Here is a 27,312-nt window from a genome sequence, read left to right as displayed (position 1 = left end):
ATCCTAAAGATATCTATTCCTTCCTGAAGGCCACCGTAGTTCTCCAACACGCTGAGCAAAGGAGGGGTTAGCACTAACCCCCAACCCCCGCTCTGATCACAACTACAAGAATGTGGACTTCATTGTAACAATGTATTTTTATTTTTCAATTGACATTTAATTAAAGTACCTTTTTTTTTTTTTACCTCTCTCCAGCCTACCGTCTGAAGAAATGCCCTGTACCCCCTGTTGTAGAAAATTCAGAGGTGATCTATGAAGATGAAGACTTCCAGATAGGTAACTATTCTCCTGATTACTAATAATATGACCCTTTGACAAGATCTGACTATAGGTGAATAAAAGTGCTACTGTTGCATCGAACTTTAAAAACATAGACAATAAAAACAAATAACCAGAATAGGATAACAGACCATTTCCTTGACCCACCATGCTTGTTAGTTTTTCAAACAGATTGTTCCGTAAGTTCTGCAAAATAAAAAAAAATATTTTCAACCTTGTCAAGTTTGGCACATCTTTAAGATTAAAATTACTCTTACTTGACAGGACTGACAATCTCATTATCAGGCTATCAGAAGGTCATTATTCTGCTGAGTGTAACTTAATCTATATTACCCTACTAATGGGCAACATTACTGTTTACAGGACATGCATAATCTAACTATAGCAGGCTAACGTTAGTCTGTCACTGTTAATTATATTTTGTATTATTAGTGAAGCTGAAGCCGCTTGCTCCAAGTAAAATGTATTTAGGCTACCACTGTGTATGCATGTGTAACACAGACCTGTTATCCTCTATGTATGTATGTGTGTAGGCATGTATGTATGTATGTATCCAGGTATATATTGTGTTCTATATTCACTTGGCCAAATGTAACACCAAATATGATCTCCCAAGCTTTTGAAAAATATAAATTATTTTAGAAATAATCGTTCGTCAGGTTCTCCATTTTCCTTTAGCTCTGTTTTATGTGATTTGCTCATTTGACATGATTTGACATTTCATAAAGATCAATTCATCCCTGTTAGAGCCTTGTTGCTGCTGGAAAACTATACAACCATTTATTTGCAGAAAACTCACATTTTGCAATGTTAACTTTTTATGAATTCAAAAAATGTTGCTTGATTTCTTTGAATGATTTGTTGATTTAAAGTATATCATTTAAATCCTGGGATAGTTTGATATAATTTTCCGAACAGGAGAAAGACATATACAACATTGATCCAAAGAGTGGTAGTACTGCACCAGAGAGTGGTAATTTAAAAAGATGACATCAAATAATTGCCACTGGCATTACACAACAGTGGCATCGTGCAGCTTTTCACAGCGAGAGTGAAGCCATTCTCTGTAACAGAGTAAAATCCAAAGGGAGTAGGTTCGATATAATCATACAGACATTTCTCAAGCCCTCAAGACAACTCTTTAAGTTTATTAGACAATTAAACAATCTGTAAACAAGTTCAAGAAAAGGCTGAATGTTCTTATTTGTTCTGTTCAACAATTTTAGAATTCATAATGTTTGTGAGCTCAAACACTATATACCTCCCAGACAAGGTTTGAAGCAATCAATACATCTACAGTACCTGGCAGGTGGTAGTTGCCTGATATCAGAAAGAATAGGAGGACGGATTCAAAGGTCTGGACCCTAGCAAAGGCAGTAGATCTCCACACCTTGTAATATGTTAAACCTGTCAACAACTCATTAACTATTTTGGAACTATCTACTTACAAAATAAACATCTTAAAGAGCATCAATACTCATATTACATTTAGAGAGTTATTGTTTTCTGTAAATATTCGTCCTGTATGTACTAGCTGTTATAAGATCCTGTCCTTGCATTCATCAAATGTAATAGATGAGGACAAAATCTTTGTTGCAAAAATGTGCAGTATTCAGCAAAGACCATTTGAGGATATTCTCCTTTTGTCTTTTTTAGAGCAAAATATCCTGGATATGTGAGTATTTAAAAAAACAAACATCAGCGTTGATGTTAAATGTATTCCACGTAAGAACAAAATTTCCCAGTGCGTGCTACATTGATTGAGTACGCTGATTTCTCCTGCTGCGGAGCCGTGCTGGCTGGGCCTACATGTACCAGGATGCCTTACACACAAACGACAAGTTTGTCTGATAAATAAACAAAATAAACCCACAAAATGTCAATGAAGCAAATATTCTCACACCTAAACAGAAAAATACAACCCTAAATTTCTCTCTTACACCAATTTGGACATGCTTGATTGCCTCGTTAATGCTAACATCCTCTGCACCTATATTTTGTATTTCCATGTTAGTTGTTGGAAACGTAGCCCAGGCAAAGAGAACAAAGACGTTTTTGAGCGGCATTGCAACCCACTGCTACCAAAGCCAAAGTAGCACTTGCTCGTTCTTTATACCAAGTACTTTGTCACATCACTGGTATGCGGAAGAACAACAGATTTTGCAGCAGCGCACCAGAGACACATAATTAATATCAGCAGGTGTTTTGAACACTATATACCAAACTCAAATCAGTGAAAAGGTCGAAAATAGGCACATTTTCCCTTTATCAATAAAAGCAGACACTACCTTTTAATTTTGATTTGCCCCATATTTGTACTTGTGCAGTCATCAAGACTTTGCTCTGCAGAAACACATACTACTTGTTAATCTGTGTTGACTGAATGTTTTTTGTTCTTTTTCATGTATCAGGTGATATTGTGAAGTACCGCTGTTTGCCTGGATACACATTGGTCGGAAAGGCAGAGCTGATGTGTAAACTCAATTCCCATTTGCTTTTTGAAGCCCCACCCCCCACATGTCAAGGTACAGCAACACTGGATACAGCATGTGCACGTTTATATGAAAATCATCTGGTGATACTGAATCAAAATGGATTGAATCTTAACTTAGGTTATGTTGTTTAAAAATCTTCCTTAAATATATCTGAATACATTCTTTACAACTAAGGCTATCCAAATTATATTAGTGGACAGTACACTGTATACAGTGGGCCACAGCCTACACCTAAAAAAAAACAGTCAACACCAATAAATGTTCTCTTAACATGCTTAACAATCCGCTTCTGGTCATAGACTAATTCTCCGTCACATTGAGACGTGGTATTGAATCAAATGCAGAATGAATCACTTCTTTAAATTTAGCTACAGCACTGTCAGTTAGACATCTGGTGTAGAAACTTTGGACTAACGGTGTATACTCCGATAGTATAAACTCAAAAGTTTTGAGGTAATGGTCTGACAGAAGAGGGTTCTGTGGGAAGACCTCCAAATGCTCAATGTCAATGCCACATGCAAGAACAAGGTCGAGGGTGTGGCCAAAGCAGTGAGTGGGTTTCTGTACTCTGACAGAAGCCCACAGAAGGAATGTGAGTATTAACATGACTTGGAGGAGTTGATCCATTTAAGCTGACATATTCTTCATGACCCAGGTTTCAGTAAGACAGAATAAATCAATGTGATTGTCTGATATTAAATCATTTACTAATACAGCTTTAGATGACAGATATCTAATATTTAGTCCACATTGAGTCCACATTTAATTATCCTGTTTTGTTGCACTGTTGCAATAGTGTTGTTAACCTTTATGAGGTTATTTTGTGTGACTCCTCTTCTGGTTACTTTTGATTTAAGTGGCCGTGGGACAGACACAGTCTCTATAGAGTGTATGTATGATTCAACTATGTAGAAATATTAACTTAACAATGCTATAGTATGCTCACATGTTATAAACAGTTTTACCCCAGCAATGTACAGTTTCACTTTGATAGAGTTCAGAGATTTATAAGAAACAGATAGAAGAAAAGTAAAAATCAATACATGGTAAGATATCCTGAGATTTAATTAAACTCCCAAACATCTGGATCCTACACTTTCCATAATGTAACTTGAGGCATCTTTTTGTTTGACCCTCCCTACCTGATAAAGACCCCCAAAAATAATAGTTTTGTGTTGAATAGATGCTCAGCCTTCACCACCATGTGCGATGAACAGAGTGTCCTTTCCATTATAAAGCAGGAGCAAAAGAGAACATGCAAGCAAAGTGCTTCGCACACAAAAGCAGAAAGATTGGGAGAAGCTTCCAGTGTCTCGTTTGTCCTCGGGCCGGCTAATTGGTCAGAGAAAATGGGCATGTGACTTTGAGATTCTACACAATCTGTCTTTGCCAACAACATGACCCTTAAGGCATGCAAGCAAGTTGTATGAAAAATACTTTTCCAAAGGTGTGTTCTTTTTGCATGTGTGTTGGAGAAAGGATGCAGATGAAAGAAGTGGGCAGGTAAACAAGACTAGAGAGAGGGATGGACAGAATTACTGGAAGCAAGAAATGTACAGGCACAATTCTGTGAAATGTTCAATGTTTTGATCAGTCTGACTAACTGTTGTCGATTACCCTTCCAGCCCAGTGCCCGGCCAATGAGGAGCGGTCTTTGTCATCAGGAGTGATACTCAGCCCCGGTTTCCCTAGTAACTATCCCAACAGCCAGACATGCTCCTGGCTTCTACATATGGTTCCAGGTATGATAACGGGATGCAACCAGTTTGTGTTTAGACTGCTGTTTGTATGTGTAGGGGTTTGGTTTACAGTAAACTGTATTGTATGTACAATGTACGGAAGTGCTGGTACTGTAAAATACAGAATGTTTCAAGTGATGCTTGCAAGGCTGTGTGTGCGTACGGATATGTATGGGCATTTGCACTTTGGGCATAAATATGTAAAAGCTTTGTGCATGCCACCCTTCATTTGATTGTGAGGTATACTTTATATTGCATTTTGCAGGTTCTTGGACATGTTTGTTGTCAATAATTGTTGTTGTTTTCCAGGTTACACCATCAATATCTATGTAGAGATGTTCCACAGTGAGAAACAGTTTGATGAACTGGAGATTTTTGACGGTATTCTCTTTTTTCTCCACCTACACTTAGACACAGATCGTCTCTCTCCCACACACACACACACACACACACACACACACACACACACACACACGCACACACACACACACACACACACACACACACATCCTCACATGCAGCTTTAATTAATGTTTGTTTATGAAAAGTAGCACAACAGTTTTACTAAGATGCACAACACTTAATTCTCATTTGCGGTGTTGGGAATGTACCCCCCGGGAGTTCCAACTAGCTTGTGTAACAGTACATTTAAAAGTGTGCAGATGAGATTGAGAGAGTGTGTGTGTGTGGTTAACTTTATTCTACTTTATGTATTCATTTTTATTTACATAGTATATTAATAACTGTATGTAACTTTCTAAAACTAGTGACAACTAACACTGTTGTAAGGATTTTTGTCAGGATCAGAATATCAGTACTTCAAATCACGATGCAGTGCCCACAGCTTCGTTTTTAAAACAGCAAACATTATAACAACCCATTCAAACAAAAAATATGTGATTTGTATTGAAATTCACAAACGGATGAGCATATATAGAACTAATATCCTTTGTGTATCCCGCTCAGCTGTGTCTCTTTGTGTCTATCTTGCCTGGTCCTAAACAGCTGTCTTTGATGTTGCAATAGCATCATTGTGGAGTAGATGGCTGTGACAGGAGTTGTTTCTGAGCTTACCTCAGGCTCCATCCACTGCTTGGTTCAAACAACAGCCATGAGCACAGGTGGTCGGTTGTGGTCAATAAATTTGAGATGCAGCTAAACAATATGCTTCAATCATGTACAACATGTCATTTGGAGGTACTTAGCAACTTAATGATGCTGTCACCTTAATGCGCTGCATGTCACAGAAACAATAAAACACATTCTGACTGCAGCATATTGTTCATCTCTCAGGTTTATTGGAATTTGGGAATTTCCTGATACACACATATGCAGGAAGAAATTCTGCCAAACACATATCGTCCCTTTAACATAATGTTGTACATTTATGCTTATCAAACACATATACAGTGTGTACACACATCTAAGGTGTCATTCACCTTTTTTCTCTAGGATCCTCTGGGCAGAGCCCTTTGCTTGTCGCTCTAAGTGGTAATCACTCATCTCAACTGAACTTCACATCTAAAACAAACCAGCTCTACCTAAGATGGTCCACTGACCATGCCACCAACAAGAGAGGATTCAAGATACGATACTCAGGTATATACAATATCTTTCATTTTCTATCATTCTTTTTGTTCATTGCTCTGTTTATCAGCTGGTTATGTTATTGTTAGAATAATATATGCAAAGTCAAACACCAGTTATCTTCTCATCTGTTAAAGATATAATTTGTACTCGCTTGTCGGTTGCTGTTTGTAAACAGTTTCCAAACTTTGCCCCTCCTCTTTGGCTCAACGACCGAGCAAGAGAGAGAGAGAAAGAAAGAGGTCAGCTGTGGTCGAGCGAGGGAATGAAGAGAGGGACCCGTATTAGTGAGAAACAGAAGACTAAAACTTTATTTTCTCAATCATTCACTGCAGTTACATTCTAAAGCATAGATCCACACATCCATACCTCCTCAAAAACATGCGGGAAGGTGCCACATTTGTAATGAATGCAGCCCAAGGCATGCTTCATCTCTGGCTGTCTATGAGGTCAGTGAGCCTCGTTACACCAAGGGGCAGAACAAAGCAGAGGTGTCGGACCAGGGAATGAGAACGGGCTGCATACCCAGCTTATTAGCTCGGGGTTACACCCCCACATGGGGTCCAAATGCTCTTTGCCGACTCCCATGAGAGTCCTGTGCACAGCAAATGAATAAGAAAAGAGAAATAATAGACAGAGGGCAGGTTCTCTGCAGACATAAGTGATGATTGAAGGGATTATTCTGTACTTGTTCACTTTGATTTTTAGGAAATTGTGTATTATACCTTTAAAAGCATAAAGATAAATCTTGAAATCAAATGTAATTGTACTTGCATGTCAGGGATGACACAAACTAGACGATGAGTCTTCTACCATGTCAAGAAAACTGTCAGCTGTCTCCTCTCCTTCATCTCTACTTTCATACTAATGATGTATGCTGTGTTGAAAAATCTTCAACTAATGTTGGATGAAGTGATTTTTCTTAGTAATTAGCATGAATAATCTACCCCAACGCCTTTCTTCTCATGAAAATGAATTGATGCATCAAGGATGTAGGTAACTGAGCCGTGATCATTTTATAATACACTCCTAATGGGAAACATTATTTATATTGCATCGGGCTAATTAAATTTTTTTGATTTGAATAACTGTGTTTCATAGTGTATTATCTTTATTTATCTGCAGGTTCTTGCCAACACTGTCGTGCTCTGATCATTAGCTTTGTTTGGTTGGGATTGTGAGCTTTTTCAGCCGCTCCTCAATCGGGGTTTTTACTTGGGAAGAATTTGTGAAGTTTGTTTCAATACAATTGAAAAAAAGAGAGACTGATCTTGTTCGGACTTGAGAGGAGTGTGTCACAAGGTCTGTCTCCTGGCTCTGTGATACATTTTAGTCAGTGGTTCATATCAGAACAATTGCCAAAGTTGTATTATTGTTTCTTCCCAATGGGTGTTGTAGTGCCCTGACAATGATAGTTATACAGAGAACGGCAATTTATAGTTAAGACCGTTCATACTGTATACACTTACTATACACTGTTAACGCTCTGGTGAGCCTTATGCTGACTACATATTGTACAGTATGTATATGTATGTTCATCATTTGCTTACAGTTTAACATGCACTTCTTTATCGAAGGGCTATTTGTGATTTAATACTCTGTTTTAGGGAAACGTAACCATTAAGTTTAAGGTTAGAGTCAAGGGAATGTCTTATGTCTATGAGGGTCCTGACACATGTAGTAATTTGTGTGACTGTGGGCTGTAACAATCACTGCTGCTTTTTTCTTATCATTCTTTAAATTGTTTAGCTGTGACCTTGGAGGCATTGTTCTTAATGGTATCATGTTTACATATCCACTGACCTTTCTAAAAGCAGCAATAGCTTTATCACATGTGCTCATGCTTCATGGTAATTTACTTTGAAATTCCACTCTCTTTCTATCTCAGTCATTTATTTTTCTTATTATTTTGCTGCTTCAATGTGTCTGTAACATCTGACTTGGGTCAGGCTGTAAACTAGTATGGGAGTTATTAGGTTGTAAGTAAGTATCTGCAGTAGTATTGGTAATATGTATCTCAACATATTTTACCGTATATATGAGAGCAAAGCGATCATAGTTCTCACATAAACATTTAGGCGTTTTGTATCAGTCGACTAAAGCTATCTTAGATGGAACTAAAGCCAAAATAAAAAAGTTTGTCAGTATCTCAGGGGAACATTGTTGGTAGCTGCCATTGACTATGTCAAAATAAAACTGAAAGCATTCAGTATAATTATAAAAATAGGCATTGTGTTGACACTTCATAAATCTAGTACGCATAAAGTAAAGTATATCAAGACCATGATTATTTGTAAGACGAATGGAACTAGATATGCTGTGATGTTGATTGGACAACCATGGCCGGCAGATGAAGCTGCCTAACCATAGAAACAGTACTGATGCTTTGTGCTATGTTTTAACTAAGAGTGTTTCTTAAGTAAGTGACCATGGTATAAGCACAATTATAGACTGCAATGTGTCCCAATATAGCATGTGTCATTCTTTGCCTCTGCATTGTCCATTTTCCTGCAGCTGATCGACAAGGACTGTGCTAACTCTCCCTTTTAACTTCCAGAACCGCACATTGCATGGTTTGTGTGTTTTCACATGCACAATTAGAATATTCACACTGTTTTGTTGGACAGGACTTGCTCTCCTCTCTTCCTCAATTTCCCACTGGGAATAATAAAGGACCACACTTGTCATCTCATAATTGTAAGAGAGCTAAATATATATGTTATGTGTCCAACATGTGTTTTTTTCTAAGATAAATTGAGATTTTTCTTCATGTGGGAAGTCAAATTCAATGTTTCCTGTAGACTGGAATGGCACAATAAACATTCAGTTGGAAGGAATTGGAGAAGAAGTGGAGTGATAATATTTAAAATTAGTGGTGCAAATAAAACGGATTGATTTCAGTGTAGATAGAGTGAGCAAAAGAAAGACCATATGACTCATTGAGGCAAAGAAGAACTAAGATACTTCTTGGAAATATTAATGCTAAAATAAATAATTTTATTATTAAAATTAAAATTACAGTGACTGTTGTCCTGACTGGATGGGAAAGTTATTCCACCAGTGTGAAGCCAAAAGGGAGAAAAGCCAAAGCCAGGTGACCACACCGGACAGACAAGGGAGAGCCAAGTGGCCCATTGTGGCGTTTTCTCCACACTCGAACAGTTATGCTTTTATACTCTGTTCCAGGAAGGCAAAGATATTGCAATACAATGCAAGTACTTTATTTGCTATCAGTTTTTGAGTTATCTGTTTGTATTAGTTACTTGTTTCAAGGCTTTAAATAAGTAGATGTTGATTAACTCACTGACACTGTTGCCAGCTGTATTGCCTGGAATAAGATATTTGATGTCTTTTGTCCAAAATGCCTGGTAATGGGAACATTAGTGGCATATTGTTTCCAGACGCACCTTTTTTTCACAAAAAAACCTCAAGGATCTAACTTAGGCTCTCGTTCTAAATATTTGTTGCATAGAAAATGAATGAGATGGATAATTGGTATAGTTTCCTGCGAAGTGAGAACACAGAGACATACTTTACATTAAATTGTTCTTCCTCTGTCTCTCCAGCTGCCTACTGCAGCATCAATGATCCTCCTGTGAACGGCGGCGTGGTCAACCGAACCAAACTCCGGCCAGGTAGCAGACTTCAGTTCTATTGTAACCGTGGTTACCGTATGATAGGCTCAAGCAATGCCACCTGCAGGCTCCACCCCAATGGGCTTTTCCAGTGGGATGCACCACCACCTTTTTGTCAAGGTAAAATACGATACATATTCTTCAAAAAAGTTGACATGCATTACAACTTTTTGTGTTTGAGAAGGATTCCCCTTGAACTTTTCTGTCTTTGTGATGCGGCAGCTGTCTCGTGTGGAATCCCTCAGTCACCGGGCAACGGCAGCTTCCATGCTAATCAGTACACTGTGGGTAGCCAAATCACCTATCATTGTAACCATGGTTTCCACCTTGACCCTGATGTTCAAATGACGGCAGTATGTTTGGAGGAAGGTAGCTGGAGTAATGCTGCCATGGCACCCAGATGTCTACGTAAGTTTATGAAACAAGTTGACGAAAAGATAAAAAACATCTGAAAGGAATACTTCACCCTTAAAACTACCATTTGTATATCAATTTCTCATGGTGTGTTTCCTTGAATTTTTTATGAAAACTTGTGCTCACGTGCCTCTGCAGTGAACAGAGAATTTAAAACACTGGCTCATGCACAGAACTCAACACAGCAATCAACGTTAGTGGCAGAAATGATTTACATAGTAAGGTTTTAGTAAAAATGCATGTGTTTTGCAAGTATTGAGAAGTACACACCAGGTATGGAGCGTGGACTGGGAACTGGAGAGGTGCCAGTTGACTGCCTGGGCACTGCAGAGTTGACCTTGAGCAAGCCACCAGAAACCCAAACTGCTCCCTGTGCGCTGTATAGTAGCTGCCTACTGCTTAATACTTGTGTTGTGTACATGTTTGACAATACAAGATGATTTACATTTGAGTAAATGATGTGCACTTGTCATTTTGGGTGAAATGTATTCCTTAAACTCAAGGTCCACATACAAGCTATTTCCTGAGCTTTTCACAACATCTGAATGTAGTGGCTCAGTTTTCATGGTTGTCATGTTGTCTCCGTGACATGACAACTAAGGAAGACCATGATATGCAGATTAAGTCTTGAGAAAAGTTAGTTAGTGAATATCATTGTTTTTAACTTTTTGTTGTTTGTCTTACAAATAACTTTGGCCAGGGTCAATAGTAACATTTCATATTTCATCCAGTAAATGTATATGGCCAAATAAATTCTGGTGACATCATCTATACACATTATAGGATTATGAATTGTTGTGATTTATAATTGATAGATTATAGATTATAGAGGTGCATGTGTTATTTAGTGTTTGCATGTATGTAAACCATATGGCAGCAAATATCTTATGATTAAAGACACAAATAAAGCTTGAAAACCTCAATTAAATATTTAATTTAATCGCAATTTGATACATGTTGTCTTCCAGCGGTCCATTGCCCCAGCACAGATAGCACCTTGTCAGATCACATGACCTCTCGCCTGCTCTCTGGTAATTTGGGAGAGTTTGGTTGTATGGTCATGCTGGAATGCTCAACGGGTTACTATTTGGGCGTGGGGCATCGAACTCTTCGCTGCCTTGCCAATGGGACCTGGGAGGGGTCAGATGAGCTAGCGACATGCAAGAGTGAGTATAATACAAATACCGTTGTGTCTCTCCCATGCAAAATATATTTCAACTGCTACTGTCTCATAATCTCACCTCTTGCCCTCTAAACAAGATAATAAAACTCTACTATGATATTGTACTTTGTGCACTTGTTAACCTCCCCCGGCCCTCTAAATGACATATACTGTAACAAATTTATGAGTCTGCGCCACCTCAAAACCTAAAATTGTATTACAATAGATTCCTTTTAAACTGGGTACACATATTTGTACATACCTGTATATGAAATAGTAGATAGAAACAGTCCTTTGTAATCTACACTGCACAGATAATTTTAATGTCTGATGTGAAGTTACTTCATGAAATAAACAACGTTTAGGGATAGGTAAAAGACGCCATGTAAACCAAGGATAAAAAAGAAACCTCACACAGACCCACACCACACACACACACACACACACACACACACACACACACACACACACACACAGACACACACATACAAAGACACATCTACATTAGCAGGGAACCCAGACAAAAAACAAATATCAATAAAACTGCATTGCATTTTCTGCCACAACCTGCCACGATAAGTTATCAAACAGCATATCCACCCTGTTACAAACAAAACAGTTTGGAAAAGTCAGAGAATGTTATTCTGTCTACCCAGATATTATGTGTTTTTCTTGTTTTGATTGGAAGCACACCAGTATAATACTAATGCAGGGTTGCGCTGCTCTCATCCGTGCATGAAGAAGCATCAGCCTTTCAGCTGCAATCCTATTTAACTCGGCTAAATAGTCTTTGCTTCAATAAAGAAGGACACACTTTAACAATGTTTGTGTTGGAGACCTTTGTTTCTGAACTTCTACAATTTCCGCCACAAACATGTCATCCAGAGGCAGAGAGACGGTGGGCTTTTTAGGAAATAATGGAAGCAGTTCAGACCTCAGTGACCTCATACCTGGCCACGGCCATGCTGCTCACACCAGAGGTGTATTTCTCTGCATCGGTCAACAAGCAATTCTGCGATTCTACTCTTCTCTCTATCTTTTGCTGTTGCATGAGTTTGCTCAAATATTGGGAGGGACAATTCTGTCCTCCCAAAATATTGATAGGGACATGTCCCTACCATCCATTTGCAAACCTACTTACATATGAAATGTATCTCACATCAGACCAGTGGTTTTCAAACTTTATTTTGTTACACTTTCAATGTATCTCTATTTTGTAAAGTTTGTATTTTTATTTGTTCCTTTATCCAGTATTTGAGTTGGCCTACCTAACACTGCAGCAGGGGGATTTGGCAATGTAACAGATGTATCTATTCTTTAAGTTGGCTACTGGTTTGGAAACATGCCTCTGAGGATATTAAGTAAAAATACGATCTTAAATCCTGTGACCTAAATCTAATTCAGCCAGGTATTGCATTGATCAACTACATTTACAGTGTTTAAATTCAGGATCCAGTAACCCCACAATGTTATATATAATTCCCACTGTTCTTCTGTCACAACATGATCTCATCATATTTGTTTTTTTATTTAGTCATCTCCTGTGGTGAGCTTCCTTCTCCACCCTTTGGGACCAAACTGGGCACATTGACCACATTTGGAGCAACCGCAATCTTTATGTGCAACCATGGTTACACGCTGGTAGGGTCACATGTCAGAGAGTGTGCTGCTAACGGGCTGTGGAGTGGTGCCGACACCAGGTGTCTAGGTAAGGTTATTTAAATGTGATAGGTTGTATAATGTCTTGTGGTCTTTCCCAATGCCACTTTGGCCTAAACATTTACAATTGATCATTTATGAAAATAAATTCAGCAGGATGAATGGTGTGAATCATTAACAACAGAAGAAAGGGAACTTTTTTGGGAATGAAAAGTAGCAAGTTGTCATATAATAAAATCATGAATTACCTATTATCTCCTCTGTTGTTTTCTGTATAATATTTTTTACATTACATACAATAAGACTGGCTCTATTTTCAAGCAGTATAGCACCCAAGACGAAGACAGTGTAATGCCAATTTAGATAAAAAATTATGTTTTATGCACATGCCTCAGTAACTCAAATGATCTACAACTAAGACATTTTATTTCTGAATATATTAAGTACTTGATTTAGACCTTCAGTAAGCACTGACCAGAGATGATTAATTCAGATTTTGCATAATGTGCACACTCTACTCCAATGATTCAGCCTTGAAGTTACATGCCTGAATAAGAAGCCTTACGCAGGATGCACTTTGTATGTGATGCATTTATTAATCAAGTCTACCATCACATTATTAATCTAAGATTCTCATGCTAACGAGGTCAGGCAAAATATACGTAAAAGTTGTTGAAAGAAGAGTTTAAATTTGACTAAATCACCATTAAATCACTTTATAATCACTAATCACTATGTATATATATATATATATATATATATATATATATATATAGGGCTCCTATTAGTCTCATGCAGACATAGAAAAACACTAATATTTTGTAATGAATAGATCATATGGTCAACACTTGTGTTGACCATATGATTCAATCATTATTTGGAATTCTGTTTTTAATGAATTCATTGAAGTGTCTTTAAAGTAAGCAGATTGAGTAGATGGTGTTGAGAAAAGTGAAATATCTGCATTACATCAACAGTTCTAACCGATAAGTAAACAAAAAAAATCACAGCATTAATCATAACTCGAGAAAGTGTTTTATGTGTGAAGCATTTCAGAAAAAATATATATGAAATGCCCAATAGATCAAAGGGTACCGGGCCCTCAGTCATTGACTTCATTAGGCACAGAAACATGAGGCGAGTGTTGACCGTGAAACACAGGTGATCGATCTAATAATAGTTGCAACAGTATCGAATACAATTCAATGATTCTTCTCACCTCTGCTCTAAAGATGTGTCCTGCAATGTGCTCAAATTTTAAGAAATCACTTCAAGGCCACTGAGAGAACGCAAAGAAATTGTGTTAATGTTCTGATTTTACCAGACCTTTAGTGCAGTGACTTTTGAACATTGATTTGTAGATGCACTCTGAGAACTGATGAACAACTCAGACAGCTGTTTTATATTGTTTAGAAGTCTAACTGTTGGGACAATGAGCGAGAGTGTGGGAACCTGTGACCAGCACTGATGACTCTCCAGCCAAAGATAGTAAACGTGACTTTAAGTTGTTTTTCATTATACTGCATTCCTCTTTCTCATTTTTTCTCCACAGCTGGTCACTGTGACTCTCCAGATCCTATAGTCAATGGGCACATTAGTGGAGATGGCTCTAGTTACCGTGACACAGTGGTGTACCAGTGCATGTTAGGATATCGTCTCATCGGCACATCAGTCAGGATCTGTCAGCAAGACCATCGGTGGTCGGGAACAACACCTGTTTGCGTCCGTAAGTTCTCTATGATACCAACACCATTGTAGCTTATCTTTATTGTATGATGTTTCATTGCTCTTTCAGTTAATGTAAAGAGCTAAAGTAATTGTTCTATATAAAGTAAATCCATTACACACAAGTGTCTGAAAAGAAATGTTCATATCTGCAGCATATGTTCCAAAGAATAACACAAAATATAAAGTTGAAAATAACACAATGCTGAACATAATACTTTTTCCAATTTCTCATCATACTTCTCTCTACTCCCTCAGCTATTACTTGTGGTCACCCCGGCAACCCAGGCAACGGACGGACTAACGGCAGCGAGTTCAACCTCAATGATGTTGTCAACTTCACCTGTAACAAAGGTTACATCCTCAGTGGAAATGCTCGCGCTCAGTGCCGACTCAACGGACAGTGGAGCAGCCCCCTACCTGTCTGCAAAGGTGACAAATGCGTATAGGGTGACAGATGTATACATCCCTGTAAATGCTTTAGTTAAATCAGCTCTTCAGATTTAGTGCATACAAAACAGATGGCATTGATTCTTCTTCCGTTTCTCTCCTGGTATATGCTAAGAACTAAAAATAGTAGTTGTGCACACATGTTTTGTCATTGTGGGGGATGACTGTAGTGGACATTTCCGGTGCCTTCCGATTTGTTTTCACTCTCAAATGATTTGATTGAGATAACATTGTTTTACTTAGGTTGCAACCTCCTTGAGGCAACAGTAAAAAGTCAGCATTAATCATGCATTTTAGATGGTCAGCAAGTATTCACTATTTGTTGGCCTGATTTGCGTCTAGCTACAGTATGTCAACTGGAACATTTTGTCCGTATCTGCTGCCAGCAGACTGTAAAATTGAAAACTGAGTAATTGTAGCGTAATCACACTCTTAACATTGAGCTGAATTCTGCCACAATCAGTGTGGTGTGTCTCTAAATAGACTAACAAATTCATACGTGCACACACACAGCTGGGTACATGTCCAGAGACATGTTCTTCTACTCTGCTAACCATGCATGGTCGTTCCACTACAAGCCTCTCCAGGTCTCTGGTAGTCTAACAGTTAGAATATACTAAGACGCAGACACAGGCATTGTGCACCGCCTTGAGAGCAGATCGATTCAACTTAGTTGCTCACATGGGTTTTCCATTGAGGGGATTCATCCTCGCTTTCTTGCTTTCTCCATCTCCATCTCCATCTCCATCTCCCTCACTTTTTCTGTGTTATCCCGCTTTCCCGCTCTCTCCCTCCCAGCAGCAGCTGTCAATTATGAGACTGAAACTTTCTTTGTTCCCATAGGGTGCCACACACACACACACAGTCCATGTCCCCCATGGACTTGAATTTGAGTGAATGTCAGTCTCCCCTGTGACATGTGGAAAATAAAACTCCACTTGTATTGCATCCATCCAGAGAGCAGAGCAGAGTAAAAGGGACCCGAGGAAAGAGAAGAGAACAAAGGACTCCAGAAAACAGAGCGGGGTATGACAAAAGAGTAGTTTAGAAATGACCAGAGCAGAGCAACAAATATATGATTTTGTAACACAGTGATCCAAGATTTAGTTCCCTAAAAGTAGCCTCCTGTGTTCTGTAAAGTTTCAGTTCTGTCAAATTCAGAGTTGGTTGAGGAATCACTCCCTATCTACTTTATAGGGCACTATATTTACTGTAAACTGTTTTATTTTAGTGCCCCAAGTGTTCCCTCCTGAGTGTGAAATGTATGCACTATATTGTATCCTAAAATATTCACACAAGGGATCAGAAAACTAGCATCCATTACATCTCCACTACATTCCACTAACAATCCCAAAATGCATGGATGAGGCAAAATGATAATGAATAAAGCGTGTCCAAAATATCAATTTACTGCTCACTTGAAAGCAAACTGTCATTGAGGGATTTTGGAGACAGCTAATGTTATTGGAGATGTTATTGTCATCAAAATAATAGTTATTTCAAATGAAGGAAGATAAACAAGTGTCTTCTGTTCTTTTCTCTTGTCTTCTTGTCTTGTCTTGTATCTCTTCTCTTCTCTTGTCTCGTCTTCTCTTCTCTCGTCTTGTCTTGTATCTTTTCTCTTGTCTCGCCTTCTCGTCTCATCTTGTCTTGTCTTCTGTTCTCACCTCTTTTCTTCTCTTCCCTTTTCTTCTCTTCTCTACTCTACTGTTCTTTCTTTGAATGCTTGTTGTCTCAGTACAATCTACTGTATATCATCTATATCCATGTGAACTGCTTGGACCTAAACAAAGTGATGAAACATTATCTTAAATAAGACCTATTTAAATAGGTTCCAACAGTGTCTTCTACTCTCCTTTGCAGTGGTAAACTGTTCTGACCCCGGCCATGTGGAGAATGGTGTGCGCCAGTCTGGCCTACGTTACCCAGAAGTCTTCAGCTATGGTGTAACTGTGGCAATCCACTGTAAACGAAGCTTCTACCTACTTGGCTCTGCACTCCTTACATGCCAGCATGATGGACGGTGGGACCGACCAATCCCTCGCTGCCTAGGTATGGATGGACAAATACAGGAAGTTCAAGAATTATTTTAATTCAAAGAAACAATGTCAAAACAAGTTCAGAAGACAAATGAGACAGAACGAGCAATAGATTGACATGCATAGGCCCATAGAAAAGGTTTTCCTCTTGCAAACAAGTTACAACTTTTTGGAATTCAGCAAAAAACAATGTCTACAAAAGTTTGTCATGCTGAACACAGGTAGTCATAGACAGGTGGTTTTCTATTTATTTTGTCTTTATATTTGTCCAAAAAAAAGCCATTTGAGCAGTGAAATGGCTTGGAGAGCCACTGGAAGGAAGATCAGGAGGGAATGAGAAACTGAGAGAATAAGAGAGGGTTCTAGGAAGAAAATGGAAGGGAAGTAATCATAAAAATAGGGCAAGAGTATGAAAGAAAGAGGCTTAAAGGTTTGAGCTTGTGTGTGCTCTGAAAAAAAAGGTGAGCATGTGTCTCTTAGAGCAATAGGTATGCTTGTCAGAGACCCCAATGGCCGATAAAAACATAGAGATTAAACTAGAGAGCGATAGAGAGAAGAAGGCTGATTCAGGATTCAGAGATGGATAGAGAAGCATAGAGAGGCAAACAGGACCACAGAACGAGGACACAGTAACAGAACAAATGAAGAACTAGACAGAGAGGGAGAGAGGAGCAGACACTGGTGAGACGCTGGTGTCTGTGCATCGAGCATTACATTCGAGAAACAAGGTCTTATCTGAAAAATTGGGGGGAGAGGGGTGATGACTGAGGTGCAAGGAGAGGGTGGTGTAATACAATTTGGGGGTATGGGGAGATATCGGAGGACCAGTCATTTGGCAGAAATAGAAAATCAAGAACAGTTTCATATCTGTGTCCTCCAGAAATGTGTGCTCTGTAAAACGTCGATTTTTCCTAAATTGAAGAAAAAAAAATATAAAGTTTTTCCCCTCATGTCTGTTGCTTTGACACTGTAAAATTATTTCTACTAGTTTTTTACACAGAGCTGTTTTCTAAGGTGAATTTAATTTGAGGTGAGTTATTGGTTCTGTCACAAGCAGTTCAATTAAACTCTAAACAAATAAGCTTTACTGGCATGACTATACAAAATGGGCTTGTAATGGCCGCCACGCCACATCAAGGCCGTACAATGACTACTCACCATTTTGATAATTTTTTATCATAAAGGTCATCAGATCATCCTGAATAAATTTGAAGCTGATCGCAAAAGTTTTGTAGGAGGAGTTTGTTCATTTATCACATGTGAAAATGATGAAAAATGGCTAAAAGAAATTGGGAGATTAACTGCAGCGCCCGCTAGTGTTTGAATAGAATAAAATTGACAGGGTAAATTAAAGGATGTGAACATATGCTCCACATTTGGCGATGATAGGATATGTTTTAGAAGTTATGTGTATTGATGTACTAAGCCACGCCCCTTAGAGGTCCATTGGTCCATATCTTCTAAACACAATAAGATATCAACAATCTTTTGAGAATGTTTGATGACATTGATCCAATAATGATACACAGACAATTTGGTAACAATCAGACAGAGTGTGTATGAGGAGTTTGCAAAATTAGTTTTTCACAAAATTCAAAATAGCGGAAAATATACACTACCGTTTTAGAACACCTCAATATCTCTAAAGGAAAGACCTATACTTTTAAGGGTTATAATGGTCTGTCTGTCTTCCTTTGTTAATTGCCTTTTTCCTTCCATTATAAGAGCAATGTACTACTTCCTGCAGTACAATACTGTCCAAATAATGCTTAAGATGCTGTAGTAACACAGTCTGTTCCAACACTGCTTTTATACAGACAGAGTAAGTAATCAACAAAAGTTGAGACACCTGTGGGAATTGTTAGCATAAACTTTCAAGGCTTAATTTACTTCCAGAACTTGCAGGACAGCGGCAAGTTGTTAACCCATTACTTGTTCCCTGAAAAAGGCCTTTTTGTATAACTCTGAAATGTACATTATTTTTCAGTTTTTGGTAACCTAGACTTTTTTGTTTAACCGCTGGCAGTTTGCCCCTTACCTTTGTACCATTTCAGGTTATTTACTGGACTTGAACTGCTTAAATTTCAATAAAAACTAGAAAAATGGGGGTGTTCTAAAACCTTTGACCGGTAGTGTAAGTGGGTGGAGCCTAATGCTCAATGTTACTTTTTTTGTAGAGCAGACACAACCGGACATGTTTTTCAAATTTCAAGTCAATCGGTCATTGATGGGTGTGGCCAAAGAAAACTGTAGGGTGCGCTATAGAGCTTCTTTTGTTTTTTATACCCAAATATGAAATTCCTAAAATATCACATTTTTCACGAGTCCTGATATGAATGTCCATTTTGGCAAATTTTGGGATATGATAAAGTCCCAAAAAAGGCAATTCAATTGGCAGAATAATAATAATAAACATGACAGTTTCAATAGAGCCGACGTTGTTGGTGCTCGGGCGCGAGAAATTAGCAAAGGGAACCTACTGTGGCAGTGGGGTGTGGTTAGGCTCAGCTGCAGAGTGGGTGGAGCTAAATTATCATTTCAAAAGTGTTTCAAACTCAGAAAATAAGTAAAAAAACAAGTTCATTGTTTTTCCCCTCTCCCCTCCACAAACATAAGGGATGTTTTATCTGCTATCTGTGAATGTTGGACAGTAAATTACAAATGGAAGTTTGCCTTTGATGTAGTTCACAGAACCCTCTTTCTTTTTACTGCATGTTTACTATAACATAAACACACACAAAAACAAAAGACACTTGTTAATTCAACCCCTTCCCTTGCTGTCACCCTCTCTCTCTAGCTATCTCCTGTAGTGACCCAGCTGCACAACCTAATGCAGTAATATCTAGAATCTATAGTTGGACCGTCCCACACACACACTAACACCATCTCTTTCAATCTCCCTGTCTCTTTAGCCATTTCCTGTGGTGATCCGGGTGTGCCTCCTAATGCAGTAGTGACTGGAACCCACAGTTGGACATACAGTTCAGTGTTACAGTACTCCTGTCTGCCTGGAGGGCTGCTGGTGGGGAATACAACTCGCCACTGTCAGGAGGACGGCTCATGGAGTGGTGCGCCACCATACTGCACTGGTAAAAGCACACTGGTCGATAAAGAAGCATGCCTAGTGGTTTTCAGCTGGTTGAATAGCAGAGCATGCATAATTATGTTACCTTGTCATGTATTTTCATACTGGCTGTTCAAAACAGGAGGCATGTTTGCTGTGTTTTAAATCTAAAACAATAATACAGCAACCACACTCATTTAAATGTAATAACAGCATATATATTGAGACTGCCAACAGAGAAATGTGTAACATGAGATCACAAGAAGAAGTATCTTTTCCAGCCATAAAGCTATTGCCAAAGTAAGCTGACCAGTAGATGATGTTATACATATATGCTATACATAGAACAGGCTACAAAACTACTGTCTAAAATACAAACTCTAACTTTAATGTATTAATGTTCAACATTACAGAGAAATGAACATAGTGTGTTTCAAGTATAATCTGAGGCCCGTGTTGAAGCCCATTGTATCTAACCTGGCTTGAGCTGGATGTTTAAGGAACAGGCAGGGAAAATTAGGTGAAAGAGTATGGGTTTATTTCTCAGGTTCTAAGTGCTGCTGTACAGTCGGCTTACGCAGAACACAACACTACAACACTACAGATGATCATTTCCAAACTCAGCATCAACTGTCTCAATAGCTGAAATGCAATAAGCTTACTCTGCTGGCCTCAAAACAGAACGCTCAGCAGGACAGAATCCATCCTGCAGCTGAAGACCTCATTGAGATGCAAGTCGCTGCATTTGGAGCTGTACCCTCTTAGACTCACAAATCCCTACCGATGGAATTTAAGCTGCTAAAATTGTGACACGCTCAGTGCTTTTACTGCTAGAACAAATGCAAAGTTCAGTTCTAACAATTTTGCATATATGAGTATGTGTGTGTACTGTAAAGTATATGTGTCACTGTATATGAAAGTTGAGTGGGTGAAATATTTGTGCAGCTTCTGCAACAGAGGTTATGAGATGACAAACATCACAAATGCTTTTTAGGTATTGTTGTTGACCTGTAGCATGAATGCTCGCCTATAATTTTAGACTACCTCTTAGCTCAGTGTGTTACTATTTACTGACATAAAATCACTAAAACCTATTAAGAGACTAATGGACATCACTTGCAGCTGTGGTTTCACGTTCACTGTATTGAGTGTCTTCTGTGCATGTGGTTACATGTTTGTGTGGGTCTGATCTGCTCAGGACTTTGTGGACGTTTCTTGGTTAATTCAGTGCTGTGCACGTATCTGGCTGTTGGTGTGGATTTTGTACATTAACTTAATGTCTATTTCCTCACTACAGGAGTCAGTCCAGGAATCTGTGGAGACCCGGGGATGCCTCCCCACGGTGCCCGTCTGGAAAGTGAAAAATTTAAAACCAAGAGCCTGCTGCGTTTCAGCTGCGAGGCGGGATACAGACTGATTGGCTCAGCCGAGAGGACCTGCCTTCACAACGGCAACTGGAGCGGCACACAGCCTGTCTGTCAAGGTGGGGAAGTTTGGCAATGACTTTACATGACTTATGTGGCTACATCAACATCTTACTATACTGAAACACCTACAATGCAGACAACAGCAGCCAAATCACCTTTATTTTTCACAGATTACATTCTGTTAAATTCCATCATAGCTCTGGTTGTTTAGTATTGAATATCATTAATTTTGCCTGGAGTCAAAATGGATATTTATAAGTTGTTTTGCAGAATATTCTTTTTATATGCACTATTTATTGACTCTGTTTAACAGTAAAAACATAGATTTCACAACTTCACATATGCTAAACATCATTTAGAAAACATCGTACATTTTGATATAAAGTTATCCCTGTCTTATTTGAGTAACCTTTGGGTCCCAACCCAGATTCTATAAAATGTTGCTGTTAAATATATATATTGCTGTAAAAGTAGTGCAGCTTTGATATAAACCCACCATGCAATCGTGGCATGTGGACTTAATTATTCAGCATGTTATGTGAAAATAAATCAGCACGGCACAGTTAAACAGCTTAATCTTTGCTTTCGAAAATATAGTAGCATCAGGCTACTTGGCATGCTGGTGACAGTAAGCAACTAATCCATTACCAAACATAGCTTAAAGCATTCAGACTCTGCATGTACAATATATATATATTGTGTAAGCCAAGCTTGCATCTTGCTTATGTATTAATTGAGAAGAATGTACTTCATAAAAATTAGGAACTACGTATTTAAGCATAGTTACAGTCAGGGTCTTATTTTCCTCTTTACACAACACAGATTTGAAATGATGCAGTTAATATGTGGTTGAAATGTAGACTTTCAGCTTTAATTCAATAGAGATAACAAAACTATTGTATTAACCGTTTCGGTATTACAACCATTTTACACAGTCCCCTTCATTTTCAGAGACTCAGAAGTAATTGGACAATTGTCTTTGTGTTTGATGGCAGGTGTGGCCTGTTCCCTCGTTATGTCATGACAAATTAAGCAGATAAAAAGGTCTGGAGATGATAAACAAGTTTGAATTTGCATTTTTGTAGCTGATCCAGGGAACTCTCCATATGAAAACCAAAGAGGTGTCAATGCAAGTGAATGAGGCAATTAAAAGGCTAACCAACTACACAAACCTATCAGGCAGATAGCAGAGACATTAGGATTGACCAAATCAACAGTTTGGTACATTCCTAAAAAAAAAGAATGTACTGGCAAGCTCACCAACACCAAAAGGCCTGGAAGACCACGGAAGACATGTAAAGTAGATGTAGCAGAATTATTTCCTTGGTGAAGAAACACCCTTCATAACATGAACACTGAGGTCAAGAATACTCTGGAGGAGGGAGGCGTTAAGATGAACTTGTACCAGAATGATGGGAAGAGAAAAGTGTGGAGAAGGAAAGGAACAGCTCCTGATCCGAAGCAAGCCACATCATCTGGTTAACATGGTGGAGGCAGTGCTATGGCACAGGCTTGTTTGGCTGCCAATGGACCTGAGTGAATGGTGTTCATTGATTAGGTCACAGCTGATAAAAGTAGCAGGATGCGTTTTGAGGTGTTTAGGGCTTTATTATCTGCTAAGATTCAGCCAAATGCTGCAAAACTGATTGGATGGCGCTTCTCAGTACAGATGGACAATGACCCAAAACATACAGTGAAAACAGCCCAAGAGCTTCTCAAAGCAAATCAATGGAATATTCTTCAATGACCAAGTCAGTCACCTGATCTCAACCCAAGTGAGCATGTTTTTCATTTACTTAAGATAGAACTGAAGGCAGAAAGACCCACAAACAAGCAGCACCTGAAGGAGGCTGCAGTACGGTTCTGGCAAAGCATCTCAAGGAGGAAACTCAGCGTTTGGTGGTGACTATGGGTGGAAGACTTCAGGCAATCATAGACTGCAAAGGATTTTCCTCCAAGTATTAAAATGATCATTATATTCACTATTATGTTTGTTTGTCCAAATAATTCTGAACCTCTGAAGATGTGGGTGACTGTGAATATAATGGGGAACGTCTACACTTCAACCACATATTGACTGATTTATTTCAAATCCATTGCAGTCGTGTAAATAGGCACAATTAGAAAAGTACAAATACTTATGGCGCTGACTGTAAATGTATCAAATGTGTATGTGTTCTTCAGTTGATTTTTATTTAATTGCTACAGTCTGTAATTCACACAACTACACTACACAACACAACAGTACCTTTGCTGATCTAGTTCAAGCTCACATAATGTAAGATGTTTAGGAAACTAGCAGTAGCAAAATATCAAGATTAAAATGAGTGTGTGCATGTTCATCATATCTGTGTGTCCTAGATATAAAGGATTGAAGTGTGTCACTCCTAACTGACTGAGCTGGATCTTCCACAGTGCTGTGGTAATAAAATGTGTCCTATACAACAGCAGTTTTCAAAGACCCTCTTTAAACCCATTGGAGTTTAGGGGAAATTAAACAGGGTTCTCATAGTGCTGTAGAGACACTGGAATCCTAAGATGCTGCCTGTATTACCTTCCCTATTCCCAACGATGTTGGGGAGGCTAAAAGCACTGCTGACATTAACTTCATTGTACTATGACACAGATTTTAGATTTGGTTAGATAGATGAGCTGTTCTATGACTAATTTAAGTGGATAGGGGGAAGAAGAGTGAGTCATATGTTTCAGTGTACTCTTCTGTATTATTGTGTGGTTGTGACCCAAAACACCAGTATATTGCGTAAAGGTCACACTGACTTAAATAAGAAAAATCATCTGTAGATCTGTTCACATATATACATATTTTTGGCTGCTAAATTGAACTGCCAAAATGTTATATATTTTGTTAAGTCATTTTCATCTGCTGATTTAAATTTTAAAGGTAATGCCATTTTGGAGAACGTTACTGCGTAGAAATTGTTTTTTGAAATCTCTTAGAATATTAATAGAAACCCATAATGGGATTTTCCTTCATGACAGGAATCCATATTTTCAGACTGTATCTCATTCTAGGGGGAAAGAAACTCCCAGATAAAAAACAGAAGCAACCCTCCCTTAAAACTACGTTAGAACTGCAAAATACAGGACTCTGAACTGTATTAAACTCATATTAAACAGGTTTCCAACTTTGTAATAGTTTGTGGTTGAGACTGTATGAAAAGGAGCTACTGCATTTTACTTCTGCATTTTGAGTCTTGATTTGCCTACATGTACTGAATCACCTCTACCCTCTGGAGACAACCCTCTAGTCTTATCTTTGAGGTGTGTGTCTCTTGTGTCCCCACCAGCGTTGTGTTCGTGCAGCCCTAATTATTTATGTCTGTCTACAGTTGTTTTTCATTAAGCTAATAGTGGGTAAAAGCGGATTCAGAAATGAGGAGACATCTATCACTGAGACACAAACACAAATAAATCCATACACACATACACTTATATAAACTGTTGCTCACGTCACGTATGCTGATAACACTCACAGGCACAAACATTACGCTGCTGTAGACATACACACGCATGACATGCTCCACCTACACACTCTGTCACACACACATGGACAGAGCTTTTAAGGGTTCTAACTAATGAATCAATAGGTGTTTGATTGTAAAAGGCTGTCAGTTGTCATGATCCTATTACTGAAATGTGCTGTGGTTGGTTGCTAATTCCTTTATCTTCCGTACATTTTCTGTGCCAGCAAACTAAAGATCAATGGATTTCTAGTTGCGACCATCTGCATTCTTGTGTCCTACAATCTAACAGACCAGCAGGGGTTCAAACACAAAGAAAGCTAGGGATTGACATGCCTCAGTAATCTAGAGATAGAATAGTAGTAGAGCAGACGTTCCCATTTAAATCAACGTCAGAGCGGTTCTTCATGCTTGGCTGTCCTGTTGCTTAGTCGCTCGTGGTGTGAACACAGCATTCTGTGAGAACAACACATTGTATAGGCCTTGGCAATCTCATTTGAAACACTGTCGCATACATATTTGCAGACCTGAAGTCTCGTTTTTTGCAACTCATTCTCCAAATACCGGCACTGATTGTTGACGCGGTACATGGGAACTGGCCTACAACTTTTCTTCTAGAAGGAACCAAAATGGGTGAAACATTATTGGTAGACGCTTCACTGTATCATTGGAGTGTTGAAAAAACAGCGCATCAGTTTGTAGCTTCATGTCTGCTTGTAGAACGTTGTTGTGTTGCTCGTAGTGCAAAAGCAGAATACACTTCAAACTATGATGCTCTAAGTACACCTCTAGCGTCAGTTTTGGTGTCAGGGATGGCATGTTAGTTTCCACTTGTTACATGCATAGTGTATTTTTAAAATGTAGTTAAATTAACTTTGGTTGAAGCAACATAACCACTTAGGAAGGAGAAGAGTGTGGTTGACGTGAACTTACTAATGACTGCAACATTTTCATTTAGATCCTCAAGGTACACAAACAACACCCCTCTAGTATGAAAGTCCTGTGTTTGTTTGCCCAGCCTCTGTTCTGTCTCGCTCTTTATACTATGTCGAGGGGCACTAGCCATCCATTCATTCATCCTGTTCAGGCATGGACAGGTCACCAGACTATTTCAGATCAGGCATATATAGAGACGGACAACCATTTCCCTATGGGCAATTTAGAGTCATTAAAAACCTACCTTGCATTTATTTAGGCTGTGGGAGCCGGAGACCCACGCTACAATGGGGAGAACATGCAAACTCCACACAGAGGGGGCGTACAGCCCTGGGATCGGGTCCCTCTTGATGTGAAACGACAGTGCTAGCCACAACACTGGGACTAAGCATTGTATTTGAGAGTTGGGAGTGAGACCTGATACTGTTCTTATAGCAGTTTATGGCTCAGTGGCACATTGGCAGTTATATTGGTTGCTGTGGATGTATTACCAGCCTCTGGCACACCACTGGAATACTGTACAGCTACAATTCAGAGCTGGGAATCAATCCAACAACCATTAGTTATTAATCAGCCTCACTACTTCGAGGACATGTTTTGTATTATTTCTAGCTGACTCCAGTATTACGCTCATCATTGGAGCTTACAGCCTTGAGTGACAGACAACATTGCTCACAGTGATATTTTTTAATATGTACTCAATTCTCAGCTGTATCCTGTGGTAACCCGGGCACCCCAGCACACGGCAGAATTGTCTTCAGTGATGGCATCACCTTCGGAAGCTCGGTGGCTTATGCATGCTGGGATGGCTTCAAAACATCAGGCCTGACCACCAGGCACTGCACAACAAATGGGACGTGGACAGGACAACCCCCAGACTGCACTGGTAGGATAGGTTTCATAGCATTGTATCTCCTCTTATTTCACTACTGTAATTATTACTGGTAACAACAGGAGGTCTAGTCATTATTGTAAAAAAAAAAAGCATTGTTTGAACCAGTTTCATTAGCGATAGCACTTAAGTACTACTGAACATATTATCAGCGTTGGTGTGTATAGTGGTGTTTTTTAAATAAAGCACCCAAGAGTAGTCAAAGTTGTGCAAGGTGCTGCTGTGCAGGTACAGACCTGCATGGGCAAGGTTGTTGTGTCTGAGATTTCAACTTGTATAGTTAAACAGAGCCAGACAGAAGTTTGGGGTTCAGGATGAAAAGAAGCA

General features: G+C 38.9%; 1 protein-coding gene across 1 annotated transcript in view; it reads left to right on the top strand.

Annotated features, from left to right (window-relative positions):
* Nucleotides 1-27,312, top strand: part of LOC117751630 (CUB and sushi domain-containing protein 1-like) — a 258,734-nt gene that overhangs the window by 213,065 nt on the left and 18,357 nt on the right. The window contains 15 exon segments of the mRNA XM_034563565.1: nt 196-276; nt 2,691-2,804; nt 4,400-4,516; nt 4,823-4,894; nt 5,966-6,112; nt 9,667-9,855; nt 9,958-10,143; nt 11,118-11,315; nt 12,846-13,019; nt 14,523-14,696; nt 14,954-15,127; nt 17,009-17,197; nt 20,097-20,273; nt 21,546-21,731; nt 26,803-26,979. Coding sequence (XP_034419456.1) covers nt 196-276; nt 2,691-2,804; nt 4,400-4,516; nt 4,823-4,894; nt 5,966-6,112; nt 9,667-9,855; nt 9,958-10,143; nt 11,118-11,315; nt 12,846-13,019; nt 14,523-14,696; nt 14,954-15,127; nt 17,009-17,197; nt 20,097-20,273; nt 21,546-21,731; nt 26,803-26,979 — 2,355 coding nt within the window.

This window comes from Cyclopterus lumpus, chromosome 3 (assembly GCF_009769545.1).
Source record: "Cyclopterus lumpus isolate fCycLum1 chromosome 3, fCycLum1.pri, whole genome shotgun sequence".
NCBI lineage: Eukaryota > Metazoa > Chordata > Actinopteri > Perciformes > Cyclopteridae > Cyclopterus > Cyclopterus lumpus.
This window is presented reverse-complemented; position numbering and strand designations above follow the sequence as displayed.